We start from the raw sequence: 22,560 nt of genomic DNA, 5'->3' as shown, positions 1-22,560 counted from the left end.
AACTTGTCCTTGTCTTGGTCGCGTAGTCGAGCTGCACGCAACAGCAGAACAAGCTAAGATAAGCAAACACACGTCGGAGTAGAGCTTGCAGAGCTCAGCGCGCTGCACCGCGGGCCTGGCCTGGATGATGGAGTAGAGGCCCTGCTTGAGGTTGGACGTGCTGATGCGCAGCGTCGCCTGCAGCTCCGGCCACGCTCCAGCGTCGATGAACTGCTTCGAAGGAACGGGAACCGGAAGGTGGAGCTCAGTTATCCAGTATCCACTAGCCATGGCGGGCGGGGGCAGCTCTGGGCTCACTGGCCATGAAGTTCCAGGGCACGGTGGCTGGAACGAGGGGCCCGGGGAGGTCGGTGAGGTCGCCGGTGTGGTCTCCGCTTGAGAAATTGGATCAAGACGGCTGGCCTTTGGTGAATCAGCGGCTTGAGTTCTGCCCCAATGGCGGCTTTCAGTTTCAGTCCGAAGGGGGAGGAGGAGGACGACGGGCATATGCTGACCGGGAGCAGAGCAGAGCCGTCGCACGCAATCCTCTGGAGCCGTCGACTAGTGCGAGCTGCTGCTACAACGATCGCGCTGCCGTCTGCGTCATCTAGGAGCACGAGCCGCAGCCGTCGTCTGGCGAAACGACGACACCACCCGTCATCTCGTTAAACCGGATCGATATTCGTGAAAAACCAGTTATAGACGGCACAATTAACACCGTTGTACATGCCCTTAGCGCGGCGCCAACTACTACTAATCCACAGTCACGTGTAACCCCTTCCCAAAGCCCGCGGCGGCAGCAGGCCAGCGCCTCCCCGACCCATCTCCCCCCGCCTCCGCCGCCGCACCCGGGTCCGTTCCGAGATGGGGCAGGAGGCGCACCACCACCACGCGCTCCCCACGTCCGCCGCGGCCGCGGACGCCGCTGCCTCCCCGGAGTCACGGCGGGGCTGGTGGCGGCGTGGTACGCCTCCAACATCGGGGTGCTCCTCCTCAACAAGTACCTCCTCTCCGTCTACGGCTTCCGCTACCCCGTCTTCCTCACCGCCTGCCACATGTCCGCCTGCGCTCTCCTCTCCACCCTCGCCCACGCCTACGCCGGGGCCGCCCCCGCCCGCCGCCGCTCTCGGGGGCAGCTCGCCAGGGTCGCCGTGCTCGGCGCCGTCTTCTGCGCCTCCGTCGTCGCTGGGAACGTCTCCCTCCGCTACCTCCCCGTCTCCTTCAACCAGGCCGTCAGCGCCACCACGCCCTTCTTCACCGCCGTCCTCGCCTACGCCGTCGCCGCGCGCCGGGAGGCATGCGCCACCTACGCCGCGCTCATCCCCGTCGTCGCGGGCGTCGTCATCGCCACGGGGTAAAGCCGCCTCCATTTTCTTCGATCTATTCCGTCCTGATTTGTTTCTCTTGGGGATTTTAACTTTATACTATTATAATGATGAGATAGCATTTTTGTTTTTGCAATTACAGAATCAACACGGAAAAGAAAAAATATTTACATTTTTACCACTATTGCCCCCGTGGATGCCAGCGCGGCGGTCCAGCTAGACTCCACTCTAGCCCCTCGCGCCCCGACCTGAGCCCTTTTATCCGGCCCGAGTGCCCAATCGAGCTCATTTCAATCTCTTTCTCCCCCCTCTGCTCCGCGATTACTTTTGTAAGGATCGATGGACCAAGAGAGAGGGGGTAAATTGGGACTTTTTCAAAATTCTAAAACAAAATAAAACAACCTTAACCTATGCAATACTAGTAAGGCTTAATTCACCAACCGGCTAACTAAGCAACCTACACAAGCTATAAAGGATAAAAAATAAAGCTAAGCAAGGTAGAGCTAAGTTACAATCTCTAGGGTCAAGCACATGAATAAATTGCATGAAAGTAAGTGCTTGAATGTAAAGAGTGGGCAAGAGACAACCGTATTTTTTCCCGTGGTGTCGGTGTGTTGGCATACACCCCTAATCCACGTTGTGACACTCACTAAGAGTCTTGTCACCTCCCAAGTCACCGAGACGAGGGTGCTCACTAAGAGTGTTCGTTCACCATCCCGGCGTGGTGGAGCTCAAGCCACGTACAATCTTCTTCGGGCTCCCACAATCAACTTGGCAAGCTCCGCAAGAAACACCTCAATCACCAAGATCGCCTAGGTGATGCCAATCACCAAGAGTAACAAGCTAGGGCCTTCACTTGAGCAAGAACCGATCACCAAGAACGGATGCACACAAGTTTCTTTCTACTCAAGTACTTAGCCTTGCTTCTTGGATGATTGAAAGATCAAATGAGTGGAATGTGAAGCTCAAGGTGGCTCTCAACAATAGAATGAGTGTATGAGTGTTGGCTGGTGTCAAGAGACTTCAAAATGACCCATTGGAGGGGTATATATGGGCAGCTCACGCGGATAGAGCCGTTGGAGAAAAGCTGCCAGAAAAGTACGCAACGCGGTTAATCCGACGGCCCTCCAAAAGTCATCGTCGGTTTAACCGATGAATGTAAATTGCCCGTTTGAAAAACTAGCCGTTACAGCTCGAGCAAATTAACCGACGTATCATCGGTTTAACCGGTGAGTGTAGTTGTCCACTGATCAACTGAAAAACCAACTCTCTGGACAACTGCACCGACGCTAACTCAAATCCATCGTCGGTTTAACCGGTGAGTATAAGCTTAGAAATCCCTGGAAAACTAACGTTCTGGACAACTGCACCGACGTTAATTTCAAATATCGTCGGTTTAACCGGTGTACTCAATGTCTATGCTTCAGTGACAGCGTTTAACTGACGTATAGAAAATTGATGTCGTCGGTTAAACCGGTGATAAGACTTTTTCCTGATTTTGTCTGTTTTGATTTGAGTCTTGAATGAAATCCAAATATTGTTGAGATATGAGTTGAATAGCACTTGTTTGAGCTTCCAAGAACCTGAGTGACCAATGTGTGCATCCATTTTTTGATTGACCATGTCCATGCTCAAGTTACTTGGCCTTAACCCCTCTTAATAGTGCGATATCTACAAAACTATAAAACCTATACTAACCTAAGTGTCCTTCTCAACCTTGCGACACTTAGGACTAGAAATATCCTTAGTCTTGTTATATATTTGAGTTTAATACCAAGATCGTCTTTTTGAATGATGAAATTTAGGGGTCTCTTTAACATATGATCCAATGAGCGATAAGATTTCATTAAGCTACACAAACTCATTAGTCACAATAATGGTTGTCATTAATCACCGAAACATACCTAGAGGGCCTAGATGCTTTCAACCTTCCCCTGCCCCGCCCCTGCAGCGCCGCCGCCGCCGACACGAGCCTCTTGGTGAGCGTCGCGCGGAGGCGGAGCTCCTCCGTTCGCGCACGTCGCTCCTCCTCACCCGCTCGAGCTCCCGGCCGCCCAGAAGGAGCTCTCGGCGGAAGCTTCTCCTTCCCCGTTGATCCCTCCTCGAGAGCCTTCAAGAGAGCACGATCGGAATCGAGTTTTCCTCTCGATTCATTAGAGAGATCATCGGCCAAACTACGGTTTGTCCCGATTCAATTCAAGTGGAGATCGGTGGGTGATCAGAAGGCGCCACCTAAAGGCGATTCAAGCGGGAAACTCGTTGCGGATCGAGAGCGCGTTTCTCTGCCAGTGGATCCCCACAAGACGGGATTCGGTAAGCATCCGGTTAGCACCAAGGTGTGGTCACCCCCGCCATGTCGGATTTGGAAAGGGGTGCTGGGCGTTGATCCTAGTTGCAGGACATTCGACAACATCGTGAACAATGATGAAGGAGTCGGGAGCGATGCTGGAATCCAGCCCGATGTCAACATCCCTTTGAAATGAGGGGATCTAGACAACCCCGATCCAGTTCGTCCCTCCTTTGATTCTTCGTGTATAGCCAAATTCGTGGGTTACTTTCACAAATCCCACCACAAATCCCGCCCAGTTTCCTCCATCAAATCGTATGCTCAGGTACTCCAAACCCAATCACTAGTGATGAGCCACAAAGGCGGTTTCGGAGGAGGACGTTTCGGTTAGGGATTGGGTCGCGATGGGGGCTAGAACCAATGTCTGGCAGCAGATTCAAGGGCGAGGCAGTGGTCATAGATCGACTGATGAAGGAAGAGACCAAGGCAATCAGAAGAATTCGGGTTCTGAGGAACGGGGCGGATCTAAAGGTTCCAAGAGAAACCCTAGGTCAGATGAGGAGGAAAACGTTCGTGGAGGATCTTCTTCCTCGGCCTGGGATCGTTCTGCTGGATTTACTGCTTCCAAGGAAGAACAGAAGCAGGATACTGGCAAGAGAACTGAAGATGGCAAAACCGCTACATCAGAGGTACACACCAATAGACCTCCTCAAGTAAAATCCGGTTGTTCTGTGTGCGGGCTGAGAAATCACTCTACCGAGGAATGTAGAAGGAAGGAATTCTGTGAAATGTGTGGTTTCGCTAATCATAGCACTCTAGATTGCAAGAGGGAACCGCTGTGGAACATGGGTCCTGAATTGTGTGCTGCTCAGATCTTGGATTAGAGTTTTTTTTCATATTGATGAGCACATAGATCAGAAGACCTCACGGGATCGTTCTAGCACTGCAATTATCACAGTTGTTCGCGGAGAGTTGTCTGCTAAACAGATTGAGTTGGAGTTCTGCAATATCATTAGTCATGAATACTGGAAATGGTCTGCGAAAGCTCTTGCTAAAAACAAGTTCGCTATGAGGTTTCCAAATGCTAAGATGGTGCATGATTATAGTAAGTTCAAGCTGGGGGTGAAAGAAGGAGATGAACTGATGGTTATTGAACCCTGGAAATCTTCAATGGGAGCCAAGGGCCAATTGCAGCAGGCATGGTTCAAAGTGAGTGGCATTCCTATTGATCAGCGGGGGCTTCGTACTATTGCTAAAATTGGGGGCTTAGTGGGTAAGACAATCTCTATTGATGAACAAACCAGATTCAGGCACAACTATGTTAGAGTCAAGATTGCTTGTAGGGACATCAGGCAGGTACCTCTCTCAGCTGAATATAATCTTGGATTGTTCATTTATGATTTATTCTTTGAGTTGGAAGACAATGAAGCACAAGAGCCAATACCCTTAAACACTGCCACTAAGGTTGGTGATCCTGATGAACACCCCAGTTCCAAGAAAATGAGGACAGAGGAATCCCTCAGATTTGAATCACAAAAAGGGGAGAATACAGAAGAGCACACTCATGGATCTGGTAGTGGCAAGGGGGTTCAATCAGAGACTGACCACTTATCCAGAAAATTTGGATCTGCTCCTGGTAAATGACTTTCCCATGGAAACCTGAAGTCAACATCATCATTCTGTGAGAAAGGACTTGGGTTCAGCAACATGGAGGGTGGCAACACTCCCATAACACCTGATGATGAGATCATCCCAGCTGCTACATATGAGCCTAACAATGACATTGAGAGAGAAAGTTACATGGATAACAGTGATGATAGTGAGGGCTTTGCAGAATAAGTGAACAAAATGTTCAACAAGGAAGGAGAGTCATCCAAGCATAGGGAATCCCTATGGAGGGTATCTAATCTTTCTAACCAGGAAGTGGACATGGTGAATCAGCACATCTTTGAAAATGCAAAAAGGCAGAACTCTACTATCACAATATCAGAAATCAAGGATGCTTCCAGTGAGCCTGGGGATAATAATACTACACTGCGTAACAATGTTGAGCAGCCTCTGAAAGTCATGTTGCATCCCTGTGATATTCTCAGAAAAGAAAGGGAAGAAAGAAGGACAAGTGACAGGATCCAGAAGAATTTGGTGGGGCATCTGAACCAGAATCCTGATAAAAGCAACAAGAAAAGAACATCTGAAGGTACTACCTCAATCTACTCTAACTCCTTTTCTTCTCTTGATAATGATTCTATTGTTGAAAAAGGTAATCTTATGGGTGTCAACTTGGGTGTGAAAGATTTTGACTCTATTGATATGCTTAAGGACCTTGAAAATGCTAGATTCTCTCTTCAGGAAAAACTGAAATCCTCTACTTTATCTGAAACAAATAATGTCCAGGATTTGAATCCATCTCAAACTACCCAATTAAATGATCAGACTCTGTTAGATTGGGTAGAGGAGGAAAATTCTGAGGAGGAGGATTTTATTCTGGTTCAATCTAAAAGACATAGAAGATCTGTGAGAAGGTTGACCCTCTCTGGGAAAAAACCACAGAGAAAAGGATGCAAGGAAAATGCTTGCACAAAAACAAAATGTGGGGATGCAAAGTTGGGAAACTCAACTTTGGATTCACCAAAGACTTCAAAACAGAAAACAAAGACTAAGAAATGAAAGGTCTGATATGGAACTGCAGAGGCATTAAAAAATTTGGTGTCTCTGCATTTCTCAGAAATATCATTTCTGAACACAAATTTTACTTCATTGGGTTACAAGAGACAATGCAAGAAGAAATTGATGACAGAACTCTCAGGCTGATAGACCCCTCAGGATCCTATCTATGGAAATGGATTCCTTCCAATGGCAGGTCTGGGGGGATCCTAAGTGGAGTACATATTGACAAATTTGATATTGGTTCCTTCCATGAAGGAAAATACATATTACAATTGAATCTCTATGATAAGGAGAAGAAAGTGAAGTGGAACTTCCTTAATATCTATGGTGCTCCTCATGAGGAAAATAAGTTGGAATTTCTTACTGAACTAGCTAATTTCTGTAGTAGAAATAAAGACCCTTTTCTTGTAGTTGGGGATTTTAACATTATTAGATTTACATCTCCCTGAACAGACCGCCGGTATTAAGCCGGAGGAAGGAGAGGATGAGGCCAAGTCATCGTGCCCCTTATGCCCTGGGTGACACTCATATTTATTTAATCGGAATACTTAAATGCAAAATTATGCTTCGCGATTCTATACTCATAATCAAATTTGTATTTTGGGTGAAAAAAACAAGAGTGGTAGATTGAGTAGAAGCTCTCATGTTTTTAACTCTGTCATTGCTGCACAGGAGCTAATAGATGTTAGAATGTCAGGTGGAAAGTTCACCTAGTCAAATAATTAAGAGAATCCAACTCTAGAGAGATTAGACAGATTTTTGATAACCAAAGAATGGGATGACACCTACCCTAGGGTGGTAGTCTACAAACTTCCAAGGGAAGTTTCTGACCACAACCCTTTGATTTTAACTACAGAAGAGAATAAGTACTTGAGCAAACTCTCTTTTAGTTTTGAGTTATCTTGGCTTAAACATCCCGACTTTCTCACAACTGTGCAAGAACTATGGTCAAAACCTTGTCATGCCAGTTCTGCAATAGGACTGGTTCAAAATAAGTTGAAAAGATTCAAACAATATTTCAAAGGGTGGGGATTCAATATCCAAGGACAACAAAAGAAAAGGAAAAATGATATACACACTGAACTGCTGGCTTTAGAGATAATCGAGGAAGAATCTGGTTTATCCTTGGATCAATTACAAAAGATGGTCTCCCTGAAAAGTAAGCTTATGCAGATTTTGGGAGATGAAGAATTATATTGGTTTAAGAGATCCCATGATAAGTGGCTTCATGAAGGTGATCTGAATACTAGATATTTCCAAAGGATTGCTAATGCAAGAAAAAGAAAGAACACCATCATGTATTTAAAAAGATGGAGATTCTATTATTGATGGGGATGATGATCTCATCCAACATGCCACCTCATACTATAAGGAACTATTTGGTCCACCGGCTGGAAATATCTTCCAAATTGATCCTGATCTTTGGGAAGATTGGGAGAAAGTTACAAATGATGAAAATGAGGAACTGATCAAACCATTTACCGAGGAAGAAGTTAAGAATGCTCTATTTCAAATGAAAAAAAACAAAGCTGCTGGACCTGATTCTATCCCTGTGGAGTTCTACCAAAATTGCTGGGATATTGTCAAACATGATATTATGGAGATCTTCCATGAATTTCACCAAGGTTCCATGGATGTATGCAGAATCAACTATGGAATCATTACGCTGCTACCTAAAATACAAGAAGCTGAGAGAATCCAACAATTCAGACCAATTTGCTTGTTGAACTGCCTATACAAACTCATTACTAAGGTTCTTGCTCTGAGGCTTCAGAAAGTAGCAGCTAGATTGATACTCACCACCCAATCTGCTTTTTTGAAAAACCGTAATGTAATGAATGGAGTATTAGCTTTACATGAGATTCTTCATGAAACCAAGAGAAGAAAGGAGATAGGAGTTATCCTGAAACTGAATTTTGAAAAGGCATATGACAAGGTAAATTGGGCTTTCCTGTTTGACACACTGAAGCTGAGTGGTTTCTCTGAGAAGTGGTGCACCTGGATGCAACAGGTGGTTACAGGTGGGACTGTTAGTGTCAAGTTAAATGATAAAGTGGGTCCTTATTTTGTCAGCTGAAGGGGATCCACTCTCTCCCATACTCTTCAATGTGGCTGCTGATTGCCTAGATAGGATGGTCAGGAAAGCCCGAAGGGCAAACCTGATTACTGGCCTGGCTGACAACTTAATTCCTGGAGGTGTGATTCTGCTACAGTATGCAGATGACACCATTGTGTGCTTAAAAAATGATATGACCAAAGCTAGGAACATGAAATTGCTCTTATACTTTTATGAAATGATGTCTGGGCTCAAAATTAATTTTCTAAAATTGAGATAATTATGATTCATGGTGATGATACTCTTAACACTCAATATGCAGACCTCTTTAACTGTCAAATTGGCAGTTTTCCTTTGAAGTATCTGGGGGTTCCTGTTAGCTTTGAAATGCTGCATATTAAGGATTGGCTTCCTTTAGTGGAAAAAAATGAGAAGAAGCTTGCCTCTTGGGAAGGCAGCTCTTTATCCATAGCTGGCAGAGTAACTCTAATTAACTCATGCTTGTCCACCACTTTCATTTACCATATGTCAATGTACCTATTCCCTAAGACTATTGTGAATTCTTTGGAAAAACAAAGAAGAAGTTTTCTTTGGCAGGGAGGTGGTAGAAAAAAGAAATATCATCTAGTCAAATGGCTAACAGTTTGCAAAAGTAAAAAGAAAGGTGGGTTAGGGGTGAAAAATATTTATAGAATGAATATCAGCTTGCTTTGTAAGTGGTGGTGGAGGTTAGAAATGGAACAGGGCCTCTAGCAAGAGATTGTGAAAGCCAAATATCTATCATCTGACCTGGTTAGTATTGTGAAATGGAAGGTTAATTATTCCCCGGTGTGGAAAGACTTATTACAAATCAGGCACATATACTTGAGAGGTAGATCTATCAAAACAAAAAATGGTGCTAGTATTTTGCCTTGGAAAGATGTCTGGTTAGACTCTCAACCTTTGTGTATTCTGCAACTTGTTTTGTTTGATCTGTGTTTTGACAAAAACATTACTGTTCTCAAATTTATACAAAAGCATGGGCACATTCAGTTTCAGAGATGGTTATCTTCCACTCTTTTTGAACAATGGATTGGAACAGTTGATAAAATTTTCTCATATCCTTTTACCAATCTGGATGATGAAATTAGATGGTCGTGGAACAGGAAAAGTGGCATCTTTACCACAAAAACTACTTATGATTGGTTGTCACTTGGAGATGTTGGGCCTCATTTTCAACATATTTGGAAAGCTAAAATCCCTACAAGATCAAAATTTTCATGTGGTTACTTGAACAAGATGCAATTCTAACAAAAGATAATATGCTCAAAAGAAATTGGTTGGGTGACCCAGCATGCTACTTTTGCTCTGAAACAGAATCTCGTGACCATCTTTTCTTTCAATGTTCTGTATCCAAAGTGGTGTGGGGAATGGTGGGCACCTGTTTAGGTGCCAACAACATCCCAAGAGATCTGACTCAGTATTATAGTTGGATTAAAACATGGTTACCAAATGGTGGTTTGGTTCACACCTTTGGCCTAGTAGCGGTCTGCTGGGCTATCTGGAAGAGCCAGAATCGAGCTTGTTTTGACAAGAAAGTGATTAAACATCCTGCTGAAATTCTAATCCAGGCAAGTGCTTTTATGAAATATTGGGCAGGTCTTTACAAGGCTGAGTTCCAGGAACAGCTACTGGATGGGGTGAAGGTTTTGCTCTCCTGTGCCCAAAGAGTGCTTGCTCAACAAGGTCCTCCAATGTCACTCCCTCAACTCCCTGCTCCCCCTGGTGTTGCTGACGACTCTGAAGATGATGAAGAATGAAGCAGATGTTCCCTCTTCCTGCTTTTCTCGACCTGCTGGCGCTGTGGTTGCGTTCACCCTGTTCTGAACTTTTGTCTTAGTTACTTGAACTTTGCTGCATGTAAGACTTAAATTTGGTCGCTCTTCGGCCCCTAGGAATCCTAGGTCCACAGCCTGCGTTATCTGTGTGGTTGGCTGAAACTTAGCCAGTCAGGTCTTGTCTCTTTTTTGCACTCTCTTGAATCTCCTTCTAGGAGTGGATGGTTGTATTTCCGTTTCAGTAATGGAAATGAGGAAGTTCCTCGATTCGAAAAAAAGATGCTATCTCAGGAGGTGCCATTCGGAATAATGGCACCTCCCTCTCTCCCGTTCTCCTCTCCCCTTCCCCTCTAATCTCACTACCGATTCTCCTCCCCCTCCCCGTCCCCGCCGCCGCCACCCCCCAATCCCGTCCACCTCCGCGGCCTCCCCTCCTATCCCACAGCGCTCCTCCTGTGAGCGCCCTCCCATGCTGCGCATGGGGTTGCAGCCGCGGAATGTGCAGCGCGGATCTGCAACGCCAGCGGTGCAGAGCAGCGGCAGCGGGGCTGCGCAGATCTGTATTGGCGTGCACGACGGCGGCCCGAGGGTTGGTGCCGCGGTGGCTGTGCGAGCGGCGTGCAGGTGAGGCCATGGCATGACAGCGTGCTGGAGGCGCGCGGGTGTGGGGGGGGGGGGGAATCCGCAACTGCGTGCGCGGCGGCGGCCCAAGGGGTGGTGCCGCAGGGGCAGTGTGCAGGCTAGGGTGTGGCGCGGCGTGGTGCAGGCATGGCTGCGGTGCGAGGGCTGTTTTGTGCGCTGGAATGGCGATGGTGGGGCGCGAAGCTGCGGCGACGGCGGCGCACGGAGCGACACCGAGTTGAGAATATGCAATTTCTAAGGCAATTTATGCTACACCGGCTAGCATTTTTTTTATAAAACTCATAAGCATTTCTATTAGGTTAGTTAGGTCTTTTCAGTCTAGTATAGACATTTTAATGATGGTTCTCAGTAACTACGGAGGCAATAATATTGGTTTCCAGTAAGCAGTATTATTATTCTATCTAGGTAAAATAACACAGTTCATTAAGCAATTTTGTTGAGCATCTTACGATTCACTTTTTTTGTTATTTTATGTTGTGTTTAAGCAGTTTTGGTGAATCAAGTAGGAGAATATGGTGGAGAGCTTGAGTGGGATAAAATGCACAGCCGCACAAGAAAGGAAGATGCAAAAAGCAAATTTACTAGAATAGAAAACTGGTTCTAGAAAAGTGAACCACTAGAAATAGTTGATCATCTGGGCTGCCCTCCATTGCTGATGTTTTTTTGGAATTTGTTGATTTTTTCATCAGTGCACTGATCAGTGGGCGGCAGGGGAGATCCCCTATGCGTAGGCATCCTGTGTGTGGTGCGCCGAAGCATGCAGCATGTTAAGGTGAGCTTTCTCTCCCTCTTCTCTGCCTGAGGCACATCCAAAACCGCGCTCACTTGTGTGTCCAATCAAGGTTTTGATTTGGGGGTTTTTGCATGGTGTTTGTTTTTTCGGAGATGGTCATGGAGTAGGATACTCGTGTATGCAGTCTCAGCCAAATTTAGAATTTGGTGCTTTTTGGTTGGTCCTATAGCAGGCTCAGCCAAATTTGATGGAGGCAGTCTATGCTTTTATTTGGTGCTAGACGATGAGGCTTCAAGACATTTTTTGTGAATATTTAGAATTTAGATTGCTGAAAATACTTTGTATGCATTCTATTTTGTTTAATACTTTTCAAAGTTTTGCTTATAAGGTTCTGAGCAGTTGCTTTTTGCATTGTAACTGTTGTGTTGATTTACCAATATTTTTTGCCGATAAGTTTGCTGCTGCAGAAGTTTCATTCTGAGTGGAATAAGAGTGATTCAAAGGACTAGGTGAGAGGTGAGGTTGTGCACTCCTGATGTTGTAGCCCCCTGCACAAATTCATTGTTAGTCTGTACCTTGATTGTTTTGATGTTTTAGATGCAGTGTGGAGTGAAATCAGAACCCTAGGGAGGCAGTGCACAAGTAAGGTGCAACCAATATAGAGATTTGGATCTACCCCCCAAATCTTGAGGTCTTCCTACCGGTTGCCACAACACAGGTGCCATGCCAGGCAACTCCCATGGTGAGATGTCTTATGCATCTCTCCATCCGTTTGACACCATTCTTGTCTTTTCTATTGTCTAGGCATTTTATGCCATAATTATATTCTCTTTGGTAATCCATGATTCACCCATGTCAACTTTTGCCAAATCAAGTAATTTGTTAATTTTAGTTTAGCATTTTTTGCATTATGATTCTAGCATTTTTCCAATGTTCCTACTCATCATGTTTTGGATTTTATATAGGCAGCTTATGCTTAAATGAACAGGCAAATTATTCAATTTAGTTTAGCATTTTTTGTGTTCTGATTTTAGCAATTTCATGTGTATATTGCTACAAGTGAAATGGATATATCACTTTGATTCTCGCACCATCATTTTGGTGATTAATATTATTAACTGGCTTTATATCCCAATCCATCGTGCATTAATATTGACATGTACTGATTGATTGGGTTCTAGTTAATTTAATTGCATGAGATTTTCCCAAATAGATGCATGCCATGTGATGTTCAGTTCTAATGAATTGAGGTTGTCGTCTGTTTTGTCACATAGCTTATTTCCTACTTATTACATGGTAGGCAAAGGCATCATACTAGACAAATAAACCATCCTGCGATTCTGAAGTTTTAAAATATGATTGAAAGATCATGCCCATCCTGTGATTGTGAATGTTTCATTTTTGTGATATGGACAAGCTATGTGATGTGTTCATGGCATGAACTAATAGTCTTCCTTATTTACTTTTATTTTGCAGCCCCACTTTTAGATTAAATTTGCATTGGACCATCTCCTTTTTAGTGCATTCATTTTCTGCATGGTTGTTAGCATTTTTCAGCATGGATGATAGTTTTTTATCTAGCAGTTCTGAAACTAGCTGCACACATGTTTATCATTAGCATTTTAATAAATTTCAATAGGCATTTAAATAATATCCAACTAGCATTTCAAATGTTCACATGAAGTAATTTAGAAAATTTTTATGCTTTTCGCCAGGTAGTATATAAGCGTTGCATGCAACCTTTTTTCCTTAATAGGCAATAATATGATTCTGGATTATGTAAAAACAATACATTTCAGTAGGCAACACTATATTTCTGCATTATAGAATAATATGGTTCTTGGTAGATAAAACAATGTATTTCATTAGGTAATCTTTTATCAAGCATTTTTCATAATTCCTTTTTTTATTAATTGTCTTAAGTACACATACAACTATTATCACTTGTAGTAGATATTATCTCTCCCTACCACTATGTTCAATCAGCATTCAACAACCTGCAATGTAACAACTCATTAAAGAAAGCTTTATGAAGCTGTGAGCATTTGTTTTTGCTTTGGTGCCACAACTCATATTTGCAATTCTTTTAGTGTATACAGTTAAAGCATGTTTCTTGTAGGGAATTCTGACAATTGATTTCATCCATTTGCACCAATTCTGTTCTTATGAGCAACTAGGCACTTTTTCTAAGTGTTTCTAGTTATGGTGCACAAACTTTCTTGAATCCGGTAAGCATATTGTTCCCATTTAGGCTAATCTACTGTTTCAGTTAGGCTATTTCTACTTTTTTATTTGATAAATAACTGGTTCCAATAAGAAAATTATACCTTCTCAATAATTCTATTTTTCACTTTTAAATTAGTCAAATATATTGTCCCTAGTTAAATCGTTGAGGTTGGGACCTGGTGGCGCGCTATGTTGAGGCAATAGCTTGCAGTGCGATGTGGCTTGGTGCAGATCAAAAAGGACGGACATCAGCATCAGTAGCGCCATGATCCTGCCAGCAGTTTTTGGTCAGCATCGATTTTAAGATGTTTTCAGGTATGTAAACATTGCTTTTCATTCTATAGCGAAATTACCGGGTGATTTTATATCTCTGTTCTTGTATTCTCAGCCCAGATTTTTCTCCGTTTTGTTCAATCAAATAGTCACCCTCCAGAAGTGGAGTGCTCAACGTCGATTGGATTCATGCACAGCTTCATAGCAGCTACTGTAGCCATATGACTGTGGAGGAAATTATGACCTGTTTTTGTTTGTCTCGTCCCACTTGTTTTTGTTTGTTTTGACATTTTTTTGTTAGTGTTGCATGCTAACTGATTTGGGCCCTTTTTTTTGTTGTCGCATGGCACGTCATGAAAGGTGCTTACCAGTTATGCAAGTACGAAGCACTAGAAACAAGCATTTCTGATTGTATATGAGTCAAGAATAGCTAGTTTTCTCTGTGTGTTCTTGATTTTAGGGAGGATGGGAGGCAAATCTGTTTGTATAAAGAGCATATTACAAACCAAATTGTTAGGTTTATGATCTTTTTGTAGTTCAGAATATTATCTTGTAATCATATATACATTCAGGAAAAAATGCATGTTTCGTTCATGCAGTTTTCTATTTTTTGAATTATCTGTGGCAATGCTTTTGAGTTGCAGCGGCAGTTTTATCTAAATATGGAAAGGAATAAAAGTCTGATTATATTAGTTACCAAAAATGGATAGGCCGTACAGCTGGCCGTAATTTAGCCGCATTCTTGTTTAGTCTTTCTAATTAGCTTGTGTTTAAACCTCTGGAATCCAAACATCCCTAAGCACTTGTTCGGTTAGACATGGATTTATTTCGGGCAGGAATGATAAGAACAATAAGAAATATAACAAGAGACTAGGATTCATTCCGGGTCGAAAACTAATTGCAATAAAATATACTTATGATAGCTACATTAAAAGACATGGAATCAATCCATGAGTCTATAGGTGTGGAATCAATCCTTGTCTCTTGTTGTACCTATTATGAATTTATTATCTTGCAATTCATTTTTGATCCGGAATAAAATCCGATCTCTTATTATATTTCTTATTGTTTCTATCATTCCCGATCCGAAATGAATTCATATCCAACCGCCTAAGAGCATCTCCAGCAGCAACCCCTACTTTTAGTCCCTATTTTATTGAGTAGGGGTTGTCCCTACTTTTTAGGGCTTTGTTTTTGAACATCAACTCCAACGGCAGCCCCTATTATTCAGCCCCTACTTCTATATGACGTGTGGGAGCCATCCGTCAGTCTCTCATCCACCCTTCTCTCATGACATGTGGGCTGACAGTGAAGCTTATCTCCTCTTTCTATTCTCCCCCTCGTCTTGCTCTCCACCTGACTCCACAGCACATGCTCTCTCTCTCTCCTTCCTCTCGACCACAGATTCCACGACAACCTGGGCAGCCTGCTCCTTTGCCGGTGAAGCCATGGGCGGCACCTTCAGCGAGAGAGGCGGGGCGCTCTTGTCGTAAATGGTAATCATTATACCAGCATTAGCAGTAGCAGCAGCCATTTACGCCTGATCCGTAGAGGAAGTAGGCGTTCTTGTCGGTGTAGGAGATGGAGCAGCGAATCGGCGTCCTTCGGGCGCCAACGGTAGTGCTTGGCCTTCCAAACCCTCCCTTAGCGATCAGACTAGCGGTGGCTAGGGTTTTAGATTGAGATGAATGGGTGATTAAGGTGCTAACCATGACCTTATATTTATAGGCACTGTGGGGCTAGGGGCTAGCCTCTAGAAACGGGCCTAATGGGCCTGCTGATCACAGCCCATTAGGGTTTTATAATTAGGTTTCCTTAATCACATTTAGATGGTTTAAACGCTTCCTTAATAGTGAACATCACAAATATCTTAACTGAAATTTATTTCCAACATTCTCCCACTTGATCGAACGGTTAAGGCTAATGTTCGTATCATACTAATGTTCACCCTTAGTAGTAACAGAAAGTACCGGACCAATGCGTCGTCAGTAGCTTGATGCACTACTGGGACCCCATTACCCACAGTCTCACTGAAACACCTCCGTAGAACACTTATTCGTTAGTTGGGAGTCATAATGGCCCTAAACCAGGACCTAAAGACTATCCACCAAACCCATATTAGTAACATGCTGCTTAAACACGTTCGGTGGTAAGCCTTTAGTGAGCGGATCCGCTAACATAGAATTAGTTCTTATATGCTCAATCTTAATGGTTCGATCCTGGCATCTTTCTTTCACAACACGATACTTAAGGTCAATGTGTTTGGAAGCACCACTTGACTTGTTGTTACTCGAAAAGAATACTGCAGACTGATTATCGCAGTATAACGTTATAGGTTCCGTAATGCTGTCAATTACCTTGAGGCCCGGAATAAAATTCTTAAGCCAAACAGCCTGTCCAGTTGCTTCATAGCATGCCACAAACTCAGCTTGCATCGTCGACACTGCAACTAAACTTTGCTTAGAGCCTTTCCATGATATAGCTCCACCAGCTAACGTGTAGATATATCCTGATGTAGATTTCCTACTATCCACACATCCAGCAAAGTCAGCATCAGTATAACCCACAACTTCAAGGTTATCTGATCTTCTGTATGTGAGCATGAAGTCTTTAGTGCATTGGCAGTAACGTAATGCCTTCTTAACACCAACCCAGTGGACCTTTCCAGGATTTTTCTGATATCTTCCAAACATTCCGGTAGCAAATGCCGCCAAGTCAGGACGCGTACAGACTTGTGCATACATCAGGCTTCCGACAGCTGAAGCATAAGGTATGTCCTTCATCTCATCTGATTCCAATTGGTTCTTAGCACATTGGACTTCACTAAACTTATCGCCCTTCGCTAATGGAACAGGTGTGGCCTTACTCTTATCCATATTAAATCTCTTAAGCATTTTCTCAATATATGCTTTTTGAGACAATCCTAGTACTCCTTTGGTCCTATCTCGGTGTATCTCAATGCCCAGAACATAAGAGGCTTCACCAAGATCTTTCATATCAAAATTGGATGAAAGAAATCCCTTTGTCTCATGCAGCATACGCTTATCGCTGCTCGCTAATAGGATATCATCCACATAAAGCACTAGAATTATAAATTTACCACCCTTTATCTTAGTGTATATACAATTATCCACATCATTCTCCTTAAATCCGAATTTCTTAATCATTTGATCGAATTTAAGGTTCCACTGTCTTGACGCTTGCTTAAGCCCGTAAATAGATTTCTTAAGTCTGCATCCTAAATGTTCCTTGCCCTTCACAACAAAACCTTCCGGTTGTGCCATGAAGATGGTCTCATCCAAGTTACCATTAAGGAACGCAGTTTTGACAGCCATCTGATGTAGCTCTAAGTCATAATGAGCTACTAGCGCCATAACGATTCTGAATGAATCTTTCTTAGACACAGGGGAGAAAGTTTCATTATAATCAACCCCTTCCTTTTGTGTAAAACCTTTGGCTACAAGCCTTGCTTTGAATCGTTCGACATTCCCTTTAGAGTCACGTTTAGTCTTGTAGACCCATTTACAGCCTACTGGTTTGACTCCATTAGGAATATCTACCAGATCCCAAACATCATTGGAACTCATGGACTTAAGCTCTTCTTCCATGGCCTCAACCCATTTGGCAGAGTTCTCACATGATACTGCCTCTCTAAACGAGTTAGGATCATCAGCTTTCCCAACATCATACATGTCTTCACTTAAGTATGTCTCATAATCAGGGAAAATTGTCTGTTTCCTAGCCCGCTGTGATCTTCTTAATGGTTCAACAGGCTGAGGTGCTGGTTGAGGTGCAGTCTGAGGCACCTCGACAGGGTTCTCAACTTCAGCATTATGCGCCATTTGCTCAGTTTGTTGTTCGCTCGCAGGCTCAGAAGCTACTTCAACAGGCGGAGTAGCACTAGTCCTCTGAACAGGAGGCATAATCTGAACAGATGGTGTACTCTGAATGGAAGGAACAAACAACGGCACTAACTGAGGTGTTACTGTTTCTTGAATCACCGGGATGGGAAGCTCAGCCCGTATTTCTTCAAGATTAATTTCCCTCCTCGGAAAGCTCCCACTGATTCCTGCATCCTCTAGGAATACAGCCTGCCTGGTCTCAACGAACTTAGTGAAACGATCAGGACAGTAGAATATGTATCCCATAGACTTATCAGGGTATCCGATGAAATAGCAGCTCACCGTCTTATCATCTAATTTCTTTTGCTGTGGATTAAATAACTTAGCTTCGGCTGGACAGCCCCACACACGCAAATAATTAATCGATGGTTTCTTCCCAAACCACAACTCATAAGGTGTTTTTGGCACGGATTTGGAAGGAACACGATTAAGTATATGTGCAGCTGTTTTTAATGCTTCCATCCACAGCTCCACAGACAAAGTAGAATAACTAAGCATGCTATGTACCATGTCCATTAGTGTACGATTACGACACTCAGCAACTCCGTTTTGCTGTGGTTCGCTCGGCATACTGTACTGGGCCTTTATACCATTCTCTTCAAGATACTTAGCGAATGGTCCAGGTACTTGGCCGAATAGAGCATGTCTCCCATAATATTCACCACCTCGATCCGATCTCGCTAATTTAATAGTGACATTATGTTGATTTTCCACTTCAGCCTTGAATATTTTGAATTTATCTAATGACTCGGATCGATCATGAATGGGGTAAATATAACCATAACGAGAGAAGTCATCTGTGAAAGTAATGAACGAGTCAAAACCATCAACAAACTTTACTGAGAATGGGCCACAAATATCAGTATGAATTATTTCTAATAGGCCCGAACTCCGAGTAGCTCCTTTCTTAATTGTCTTAGCGAATTTCCCCTTAATACAATCAACGCATCGCTGATCTAATTCTGAGAGATCTAATGAATGGAGTATCTCTTCTCTTATGAGACGCTCAATTCTCCCCCTCGAAATGTGGCCCAAATGACAATGCCACAATTTCGAAGTAGTCTCATCATCATGCTTACGTTTATGCGATACATCATCCACATTCATTGCAGAATAAACATTATCAAGAGAGAGCAAATAAAGATCGCCTTGCAAATGACCAAGGCCCACACTTAAATTATGAAATTTAATGTTGCACACAGAGTTGCCAAACTCACAAATATGTCCCGACTTATCTAAACGCGAAACAGAAATAAGGTTTCTCTTCAAACTAGGAACATAAAGAACATCATGCAAACTAAGGTTGAAGCCACCTGGTAACTCCAAATCGAAGCTCCCAATGCCTTCAACCTTCACTTCATTGCCATTAGCCACTCTTAGGCTTCGGTTCCCCTCTCTTATAGTTCGGATCGAACTAAATACCTGCAGTGAATTGGAAATGTGCACAGTGGCACCTGAGTCAATCCACCAAGTGTTAGGAGAAAAATTCACTAAGAATGATTCATCAATAAAAGATACATAATCAGTAATTGTACCTTTGTTCTTAAGCCACTCCTTAAATCCATGGCAATCCTTCTGCTCATGTTTAGGTGACTTGCAGAACTTGCACAACCTCTCATTAGAGGTCTTCTTATGTGACACGGCCTTGCTCTTATGGCCCTTAAACTTTCTCTTATGCTGCCTGCTGTGCCAGACTCAGCCTGATGCTTAGGAGTGTTGCTCATGCTAACACGCCCAAAACGCTTGCTGACCATGTTGATAGCATCCTTCATCCTTTCAGCTTTTTGCCTTTCTTCTTCCTCGACACAGTAGCTAATGAGCTCAGCCATGCTCCAAGTCGCCTTCTGAGTGTTGTAGCTTATTTTGAAGGGACTGTACTGTACTGGCAGAGAAGTCATGATGAAGTGCACTAGAAAACCATCAGAGATAGCCATATCCAGTGTTTTCAGCTTATTTTCCATGTCACACATGCTCATAACGTGCTCCCTGATTCCACTTTGCCCATCATACTGTGAAGTCAACATCTTCATGATCAGGGTGCTAGCATAAGTCTTGGAAGAACTCTTAAAGTTCTCCTCCACCTTGGCAAGGTATGCCTTGGCGCTCAGATCATTACCATCCTGGTCCTTATCAGGAATAGCACCACAGATGGCCGGAGTGATCGTGTTCTTAATGATCATGTTGGCCATCCTGTCTGATCTCTCCCACTTCTCAATGGCAGTACGATCACCATTGGGATCAGCGGGCTCTGCTGGCTTGTCTTGACGTAAGACGAGATCATACTCGCACACAGCAATGGCAACATTAACATCTTTATACCAGCTAGGATAGTTGGTGCCATTCAGGGGCTCAATGGATTTCAGGTAGCCCACCACAGTGTTCACTAAAAATCATGAGAACAATAACTTCATTAAACTCACAATTAAGATGCGCATAAGAAGTATGAAATTAACCCTATGATGGTCTGATTAAAATCATACATAAATTTCAATTTGCATCACCGATGGGGAAAACAAACGAAATTTATCATTAAAACTCATAATTAAATCAATGATGGTCAGAATTAATTACAAGTGCTCTAAATAAACTTTCCGATGGTTCCATTTAAATAGAATGCATCTTAATTGCTTAAGGTGGATGGACATAATTTTCAGTGAATAAATGCAATTAAAACATGATTAAAAGCATTTACATAACTCAATAAAAAATAAATAAACATAATGCTGGTAATTAAGTGCAACAGAAATTTATAACTTGAAACTGGGCTAAAATTCATAAAGCAGACCACAAGCTCAATTTGGCCCACGAAATTCCACCCGCGTGCGCGGCCCATAAACACGCAAACGGCCCAGTTCGGCCCGCCCTGCGGAAACCCTAATGCGAGGCGATCTGGACCCTTCATCATGATCCAACGGTTACAAACTGATTTAGTGCCATATAAATAGGGTGAGCTGCTGTCTGAGAATCCTAATCTAGCAGCCTCACTCCTCTTTCTTTCTCCCAGCCCCGAGCCGCCGCTCCTCATGGCGATTCATGCCTAGCGCCGCCGCCATCTTGATGCACGCGCGCTGGCTGGAGCCCTTGCGCCCCCTCACGCGTGCGCGAGCTGGGCGCCACCGACTTGCAGCCGCGTGCTGCGCGCTGCAGCACTGGTGCGGTCCCGCCCGGCCACGCACCACAAAGGCGCTGGCGCAGCAGCCAGCTCGGCCACCGCTGGCTACGTGCCGCTGGGGCACAGGCCCCGCAGCCGCTGCCTCCACACGCGCGCGGGGCTGCGCGCCGCATGGGCAACCACCGCCTCCAGCCCGCCAGCATGGCGCGGTCCTCATGCGCGGCGCCGGCAGGCGGCGCCGCCTGTGCGGGTGCAGCGCGTGGGTCCCAGCCCGCCACCTTGACGCGCCGCCCCGGAGCTCGGCTGCCATGGCGCCCCGTGGGCCCTCTCGCCGGCGTGCCGTGCGAGCTAGTCACGCGACATATCGTCGAGGGGCTCCACTGGATGCCTCTTTCGGCGACCACGCGCTGCGGATCAAGATGCCACACGCTGCTCCGTCGATTAGTGGTAAGCGACAGGTAAGCAACTGATGCTTCACTTTGGGTTAGGGTTAGGGTTCATGGAAAAATTTGGGGATTTCAAGACGCGATCTGAAAATTTGCTTTTCCCCTCCTTAATGCTGACTGATGCATCTAATTTCATAGATCTAACTTTAATTTGTGGAATAAATATGATCAGGGGCTTAATTTGGGGAACAGATTAAGAACCGAAACCCTAAAACCTTAATTACTCAACTTTATCATGAACAAAACTTAATTAGCCTCGGTCTAAACATAAATTAGCATTAAACATTAATGATTTGCATCTAATCCGAGACACTTAGTATTAACAGATCAACATTAATCTTAAACTTGACCTAAACCGAATTAGATTAGATCTAATCTCGTGATCAGAAACTTAATCAACCATCATTTAGATCTAATCAAGCATGATTAACACATAAAAGCCATTCTGCAGGATCCAATTGCATCTAAAACATGAATCAAACTTAACTGTGCAATAGGATCTAGTCTGCACAGCACATTTTGCATCTTAAACCGACGAAAACAGAGCCATAAACATGGCTCAAAAAAATTGACCGTACATGACTAGGTTAAGATGGCTCATGATACCGATTGTTAGAATTGCCAAAACTTAATATTAGTGGCACGTTACCCAGGATCTTAACATAACCTAGTTCATGACAAATCAATCTAATGCGGAATAAATGGTAATCATTATACCAGCGTTAGCAGTAGCAGCAGCCATTTACGCCTGATCCGTAGAGGAAGTAGGCGTTCTTGTCGGTGTAGGAGATGCAGCAGCGAATCGGCGTCCTTCGGACGCCAACGGGAGTGCTTGGCCTTCCAAACCCTCCCTTAGCGATCAGACTAGAGGTGGCTAGGGTTTTAGATTGAGATGAATGGGTGATTAAGGTGCTAACCATGACCTTATATTTATAGGCACTGTGGGGCTGGGGGCCAGCCTCTGGAAACGGGCCTGCTGATCACAGCCCATTAGGGTTTTATAATTAGGTTTCCTTAATCGCGTTTAGATGGTTTAAACGCTTCCTTAATAGTGAAGATCACAAATATCTTAACTGAAATTTATTTCCAACAGTT

The 22,560-nt window shown here is 43.9% G+C and overlaps 1 protein-coding gene and 1 long non-coding RNA gene across 4 annotated transcripts; both read left to right on the top strand.

The window, feature by feature from the left end:
• The first annotated feature begins 268 nt into the window (after nt 1-268).
• LOC120667506 (probable sugar phosphate/phosphate translocator At3g11320) lies at nt 269-10,400 on the top strand. The gene is made up of 3 exons (XM_039947570.1): nt 269-346; nt 591-1,333; nt 9,953-10,400. The coding sequence occupies exons 1-3, from the start codon at nt 269-271 to the stop codon at nt 9,966-9,968; spliced, it is 837 nt and encodes a 278-aa protein (XP_039803504.1). The 3' UTR covers nt 9,969-10,400.
• Nucleotides 10,401-10,851: 451 nt separating this feature from the next.
• On the top strand, nt 10,852-14,620 carry LOC120664108. 3 transcript variants are annotated; one of them, XR_005670773.1, is made up of 5 exons: nt 10,852-11,545; nt 11,974-12,022; nt 12,104-13,734; nt 13,888-14,047; nt 14,121-14,620. It is a non-coding gene; the product is annotated as an uncharacterized LOC120664108 (long non-coding RNA). The 3 variants fall into 3 exon arrangements; XR_005670772.1 differs by having other exon boundaries at nt 10,853-11,545; nt 12,104-12,248; XR_005670771.1 differs by having other exon boundaries at nt 12,104-14,047.
• Nucleotides 14,621-22,560: the final 7,940 nt, after the last annotated feature.

The sequence above is a fragment of the Panicum virgatum genome, chromosome 3N (genome assembly GCF_016808335.1).
Source record: "Panicum virgatum strain AP13 chromosome 3N, P.virgatum_v5, whole genome shotgun sequence".
Classification (NCBI taxonomy): domain Eukaryota; kingdom Viridiplantae; phylum Streptophyta; class Magnoliopsida; order Poales; family Poaceae; genus Panicum; species Panicum virgatum.
Note: the sequence above shows the minus strand (reverse complement) of the source record. Positions and strands in the feature narration are given on the sequence as shown.

Coding starts and splice junctions, on each gene's coding strand:
- LOC120667506 (XM_039947570.1), top strand. CDS start 269: ATGGCGGGCGGGGGCAGCTCTGGGCTCACTGGCCATGAAGTTCCAGGG. Junction 347..590: donor GGAACGAGGGGCCCGGGGAG/GTCGGTGAGGTC, acceptor TGCGTCATCTAG/GAGCACGAGCCGCAGCCGTC.